Source organism: Mauremys reevesii, linkage group 13, assembly GCF_016161935.1.
Source record: "Mauremys reevesii isolate NIE-2019 linkage group 13, ASM1616193v1, whole genome shotgun sequence".
In the NCBI taxonomy this organism is placed as follows: Eukaryota; Metazoa; Chordata; order Testudines; family Geoemydidae; genus Mauremys; species Mauremys reevesii.
In genome coordinates, this window is record NC_052635.1 from 15,531,962 (window position 1) to 15,539,419 (window position 7,458).

At 43.7% G+C, this 7,458-nt stretch overlaps 1 protein-coding gene across 1 annotated transcript; it reads left to right on the forward strand.

The window, feature by feature from the left end:
- Positions 1–1,071: 1,071 nt before the first annotated feature.
- On the forward strand, positions 1,072–1,914 carry LOC120380107 (olfactory receptor 1020-like; the record flags this gene model as incomplete). Its single annotated transcript, XM_039497603.1, has 1 exon — positions 1,072–1,914. A coding segment is annotated over one exon (843 nt), but the record flags the coding sequence as incomplete, so codon positions are not given.
- Positions 1,915–7,458: the final 5,544 nt, after the last annotated feature.

Below are 7,458 nucleotides of genomic sequence, written 5' to 3' on the forward strand. Positions count from 1 at the left end.
GTGGAGTCTGCTCAGGGAGTTCCCTTTGTGCATGGGGCAGAGTCTTCTTCCCATCTGTGCTGTTGGTCAGTGTCACTGTGTAGTCTCAGGCACTAGCATGATGCCATCACATTCACGTCCCTCTCTGGGGAAGCTCGTGAGTGACCCTCACCACCATCACAGCAAGTTTAGGTGTCAGAGTTGGCAAGGAACTCAACATGAGCTCCCTGTGTGCTGCTGGGACAGAAAGGGTTAATGGGATCCCGTGCTGTATAAACTGAGAAGTGGTGAGTAGAAGTAGGAAGGTGATGTAACCCATCTTAGGCATTTGAGACCAAACTCTATACAGTCTTTTTCTCTGTCCACTCTTTAAAAAGGACATTGAAAAACTGGAGTGGGGGGCAAGAAAAAGTCATAATAATATAGGGGAAGGAACGGAGAAAATGCATTACAATGAGAGTGAAGGAACTGAAACATCATTATTTATCAGGAAGAAGACTGAGATGTGACTTGCTTACAGATGATGATCACCTTTATGGGAAGAAAATACCAGGGCTTAAGGGCTCTTTAATCCAGCAGAAAAAGTCAAAACAAAAACCAGAAAAAATCATTTGAGGAATAAGGCACACATTATGAATGGGGAAGGTGGCTCACCATTGGAACAAAGTGCTGAGGGAAGTTGTGGATTAGTAACCTCCTGACATCTTCAAAATTAAGACTGGCAGCCATTCTGGAGGATTTGCTCTCATGCTCCATGGGTATGCTTTCCATACTTAAACCATTGTCCACTACCCCAAGCTCTGTGAAAGCTTATAAATCACACTCTTCTTACACACATTGAACTTTTCTAGAATCAAATAGCTGGGAATTTACTGTGTTTGATTGCACAGTAAAGTTTTTCAGTACTAACGACTTTTTATCCGTCACTAGATAATCTCACCGAAAACAGAGGAAGAGACAACCTACATGCATGTCATGGAAAAAGGAGAAGGGAAAAATGAAACATATATCACACAATTCATCCTCCTGGGATTTGGGAATCACGCTGAACTGCAGCCCCTTCTCTTCCTGCTGTTTCTAGTGATCTACATTGTGACCATGGCTGGGAACATCCTCATCATCGCACTGGTTGTGACTGATCAGCGCCTTCACACCCCCATGTACTTCTTTCTGGGGAACTTGTCCTGCTTGGAGACCAGCTTCACCTCCACCATCCTGCCCAGGATGTTGGCCAGTCTCCTGACTGGGGACAGAAACATTTCTGTTACTGGCTGTATCAATCAATTTCATTTCCTTGGGGTTTTTTGGGGAGTTGAATGTTATCTCTTAGCACTTATGTCCTATGACCGGTACTTAGCAATATGCAAACCACTACACTACACAGCTCTTATGAGTAGCAAAATCTGCCTACAGTTAGCAGCTGTGTCCTGGATGAGTGGATTTATGATAATTATCATAGTTACACGTTTAATGTCACAGTTACATTTCTGTGGCCCCAATGAAATTAACCATTTCCTTTGTGATTTCACCCCAGTGACTAAACTCTCCTGCAGTGACACCAGCCTGATCACACTCGTGACATTTATATTGTCTTCCATATACATGCTGCCCCTGTTTCTATTAACCCTGGCATCCTACATTTGTATCATCTCCATCATCCTGAGAATCCCGTCCACCACCGGGAGGAGAAAGGCATTTTCCACTTGCTCCTCTCACCTCATTGTGGTGACAATCTACTATGGGACTCTATTCATTGTCTATATGTTTCCAGACACTGACACACTTAGAGACCTCAACAAAGTGTTCTCTCTCTTCTACACAGTCCTAACTCCCCTGGTCAATCCCCTCATCTACAGCCTGAGAAACAAAGAAGTCAAGGCAGCCCTGAGAAAAGTCATCAGCAAATGTATGGTGCTTATAGAAATTGAGAAGTAGTGACTGATATGGCAATGAATGAATCTGGAAGAAATAGAAAGGGAGTTAGCATTTAGGCTGTCGCTAGCCCATGACAATGGAGCTCTGTTGGGGAGCATGAAGACATGCTAATTTGGGGGATGTCTGCATTGCCGTTTTGTAAGAGTTGCTGCTTGCTTCTCCTCTAGCTGGAATTTTAACTTTCCTGTTCTCTGCATTCAAGTGGAATTCAAGGTTTTACTTTCACGTTTTGTTTGCATCTTTGCTGTGCGTTGGGAAAAGTCTAGATTTTACATTGACGTGTTTTTGAATACCTACAGGTGGATTTGGATTATTAAAGTATTTAGTCTCTCCCCTTGATATCAAGTGTCCTATACAATTTTAGATTTGGGTAGATTGCACTGGTCTTCATAATTTTTGTTTCTTATACATGTTGTCATGAAATGTTTAGTGGTGTGTAAGATCCTAAATGCATTCCTAGATATTGAAATAGAATAATTAATTGATATGAATGATTTCTGGTGAGACATCTCTTTACCCTAAAGAACACTTTGTGAGGTGAAAAAAATAATAAATATGTGGAGAAACTGCTAATTAATTCTGCATTTCAAAATTGAATTTGGAAAAAGCACCTAAATGACTAAAGTTCCCAAGTATCAATGTTTTTCAAAATTATTTGAATTTGTAAGGGACAGATTTTGAAAGGTTCTAAAGATGCAGATACGTGTCTAGGTGTATATATAAATGTGGCCAGGCCTTAAACTCCTGGCCCACGTCCACAACAGGCATTACAAAAGGGAAGATTCCCTGGAGGTTTGGGTGGGGATTGCACCGGCCTTGATTTAATACCCTCCATGAGAGCTATCGACCAATGATCATTATCAGCAATATCAAAGGAGAGACCAATAACAGCCAGGGTGAGTTGCTGTTCCCTAGTGCATGTAAGAATCGAGAGAAGGCAGCACTAAGGATGGTTGTGATATATCCAAGCATGTGCATCAAGCGAGAAAGCAAGAGCATTGCAGCCCAGCAGCAAATTATAGGTGTCTTTGCAGAGTGAATGGGATTGTCTGAGACTCTGAGGAGAGAAGAGCGATGGTAGAATACGGATCCCGATTCCAACACCTAGCCACCATCAATCATACAGAGGATTAATGGTAAATCTGAACAATCCTGGATCACATACTAGGGATCTGAAAGAGAAACTCCTGCAATATTGGGAAGCAGAACAGGCTGAACTGCCTCTACAGTACACAGTTGCTTGTGCATTTCAGTGATATATCATTCTGCATTGTCCCCTTGCTATGGCTTAACACTTCTCTGAATATCATTGAACTGAGACCCTCCAGCGAGGGGCTTTCATTTCTGCAGCAGGGTCCTCCCACAGTTCCACCCCAGCAAATTCAAACACAAGATCTGGGTTATGTTGTGGATTGGGGATGGAATGTGTCCCCAGGTTTGTTAGAGAGTCACTGATGTGATAACAATGAGAGGGATCTGTGGAGTTTGTTCGTGTTATTCCCTTTGTGAACTGAGTGGAGTCATCTTCCCGTCTGTACTTTTGGTCAGTGTCACTGTTTAGTCCCAGGCACTAGCATGATGCCATCACATTTTTGTCCCTCTCTGGGAAAGCCCGTTTCTGTGATCCGCACCACCATCACAGCACACTTGGGGGTCAGAGTGGACAAGTAACACCACATAAGCTCCAGATGTGATACTGTGGAGCAAAGGACTAATGGGATCCTACAATGTATAAATAGAGGAGAGATGAATAGGAGTATGAACATGATCTGACCTCTATTATGCATTGTCAAGACAGAATTGCATCCAGTCCTGGTCTATGTGCGCATTTAGAAAAGGATGTTGAACAATTGGAGAGGGTGTAGAAAAGTGCCACAAAGATGTAGGGGAGGGGCGGTGCAAAGAGGTGCTGGAGAAAATGTCTTCCAGTGAGAGCAAAGGAGCTCAAACTATTAAATGTATAAGAAAGACGTTAGAAAGGTGACTTGACTGCAGTGGATTCATAGATTCCTGGGGAGAACATATCAGATACTAAAAGGCCCTTGAATGCAGCAGTGAATGAAAAAACAAGAATGATTGGCTGGAAGCTGAAGCCAGACATATTCAATTTAGATATAAGGCACAAATGACATGATGATTCATGGGGGTGATTATCCACTCAAATAAAGCACCAAAGGAGGGGGTGGGTTCTCCACCTTCGATGTCTTAAAAAATCACTACTGGCTGCATTTCTGCAGGATTTGCATTCACTTTCACTGGGCAGGCTGCTCCTTCTTGGAACTTCCTCCAGTTTCCCCAGCACGGCACTTGGTAGTGAGAAGCCCATGCTTCCCCTTCTCTTGGGTGGGATCCTGAGATCCAACCATTCTCTGAATCGCCACATTAACAGCCCTTTGGTGCCAGCTGTGTTACCCCAGCAGGTCTAACTGGAGTTTGGCCTTGCTATAGATTTCCCTCCCTCAGCCGGTGATGGAATGAGCTTGCAGGTCGAGTCCTCCATAGATACAAAATTTGTATCCGCATCTCATCTGCAAAAATGACCCACGGATACAAAGCAGATGTCTGCAGATTTGCACAGTTTTAGATATAAAATTTGGATCTGCTTCCATCCATGATTCGCAGAACTGGTCCTCAGATATCTGCATTCACATCTGCAAGTGCAGATATCTGTGGGATAAAGCAGATATCCACAGATATGCAGTGCTGTATTTGCAGGACAGAGGAAGAGCTTCCTCAAACCAAAGTGGCATGTATTTGCCCAAGGGAACACAGCATTAAGGAAAATGGATTAAAACAACAGAGTCCTAGATATCTCTTGTTTTACCTGTGCTTAACTCGTCTATCCATAGCTCAGGTTCTTCCAGATCGCACTTCTGAGTCTGAGGGATAGTTGAAACCCTGTAGACCCTCTCTCTGTGTCTCACAGGGAATCCTTTACTTGGACAGTTTCTTTTAATCTTTCTTTTCTCAGACTTGGTAAACAACTGTGTAACCCTGCTGGCTACTGACATGGTCACAGTGTGTGTGCTTTGCCTTTCCTGACTGGTTCCTCTAACAACCCCTTTTGATCTCACCCACATAGCAAGCAATCCATCATTCTTTAAAATACACAGCTAGGCACTTTACTGATACACAATAATGCAGATATGTCCCACTTTGTCACATATGGTTTACATAACCACAAGGTATTGGGGGGAAATTCAGGGTGAGTTGGGAAGTGTTATGGTTCCTTGCATACAGGAGTCAGATTAGATGATGCCAGTAGTCCTTTCTGCTTTAGTTCAACCAGCAATTAATTCAGGGAGGTCCTGTGACATGCAAGACACACTCCTCTCTGACCTTTAGGTCTATGTATCTGTGAATTAACGAAGCTGGGGGCAGAAAAGTGATAACAGTCTGGCTGATTTTGTGGGCAAGTAGGGAAAATCTATTCCAAAATCTTGTCTAACATTTGGGATAATAGCCAAGTCATGGCTCTGGGAAAGCTTATGAATCATGCTTTCCTTGTGAGGTTTGATCTTTTCTAGAATCAAATGGATGGAAATTTAGTGTACAGCAAACTCTCTAATGTTCCTTACATTTTCATGTATCACTAGATATATCTCATGGAAAATGGATGAAGGAGGAATGTGTAAAGCCGTTGGAGAAAGTAGAAGGGGAAAATAAAATCTATATCACAGAATTCATCCATCTGGGATTTGGGAATCTCCCTGAACTGCAGCCCCTTCTCTTCCTGCTGTTTCTAGTGATCTACATAGTAACCATGGCTGGAAACCACCTCATTGTTGCAATAGTTGTGACTGATCAGCACCTTCATCCTCCCCCCCCCCCCATATTTTTCTTCTTGGGGAACTTGTCCTGCCTGGAGACCTGCAACACCTCCACCATCCTGCCCAGGATGCTGGCCAGTCCCATGAGTGGGCAAAGAACCATTTCTGTTGGTGGGTGCATCACTCTTTTTTTTTCCTTTTGTTTCCTTGTAGGAGATGAATGTTATCTGCTAGTACGTATGTACTATGACCAGTATTTAGCAATATGCAAACCACTACACTACACAGCTCTTATTAATTTCAGAATTTGCCTCAAGTTAGCATCTGTGTCCTGGATGAGTAGATTTCTAGTAACAACCATAATAACATGTTTAATGTCACAATCACGTTTGTGTGGCCCCAATGAAATTGACCATTGCCTTTGTGATTCACACCAGTGATTAAACTCTCCTGCAGTGCCACCAACCTGATAAAACTGGTGATCTTTATACTCTCTTCCATATATATCCTGCCCCCATTTCTTTTAACCTTGGCATCTTATGTTGCTATCATCTCCACCATGTGGACAACCCCTTCTACCAGTGGCGGGAGAAAGGCATTTTCCACCTGCTTCTCACACCTCATTGTGGCAACAGTCTACTATGGGATCCTAATAATTGTCTATGTGTCCGACACACTTAGAAAGCTCAACAAAGTGTTATCTCTCCTCTACACAGAAATGACTCCCATGGTCAATCCAAATCTTGCTTGTGCCTTTCTGCATATTTCAGTGCCTGCATCCCAGACCCACAAATGAGCCTAGGTCCCTAAAGCCCACAACTCAGTCCCAGACTTAGATACTAATATGATCCACTAAAACACTGCTCACTTGCCATATAACTCGGTAAGTGCCTAAACTCACTAGGCACCCAAATTTAAAAAGTCCCCATAGCTCGTGTGTTATTATGGGATTGTATGTAACTTGTCTAGAAGACATGACTAATGTCACCTTGGGAAATCTTATGAGCTTCAAAGGACACTGTGATTGGTAAGGAGACTGGCCGCAGAGGCCTCCTGCTGGAGGCCTCAAGGTCCTGCTACACCCATCTCAGGAAAAGAGTAGTAGAGGAGTCCTCCAAGCTGCACAGAGAGTGCAGGCAATCAGGGTAGGTTACATGGGGATAGCCAATCAGAGGGTTGCAGGCTGCAATGAAAGGAGCTACAACGAGGAAAAGAGACAGTTGCAGCTTGGAGCCAGAGGAGTGAAGCTGGCCCTCTTAGCAGGTTGAAGGGCTACAGCACTATGGAGAGATCAGTGCTGAAAGGGACTGGGACAGCAAGGACAAGTTCATGCTGGGCCTGAACATAGGAGAACACTCAGGTATGGATGAAGCTTTGGTGAAGGCTGGAGACATGGGGAAGTGGCCCAGGGAACTGAAAGCAGTTTCATTAAAGACATGTGGTGGCACATGGCTGCTATTCTTAGGGTTTCTGCCCTGGGACCCAGAATAGTGGGTTGACTTTGTTCCTCCCCATAAGCCACTGGAGAAGTGGCCTCCAATCTGACAGTGACCAGCCCCCAGAAGGGGATATGACCTATTAAGAGGCCCAGCTGGACAGCTGGAGCCAGAACAGACCAAAGTGGTTGAAGTCAGAGGTTTAGGATCACCCTATGTATGGGGTTGCATCCCTGGCCATCTTGTCCAACAACCATTTGTAGACCTGTCCTCCATTAACCTATCCCATTTTTTTCAACAATTACAATTCTACACATCAAAATATCCCATGTCAATGA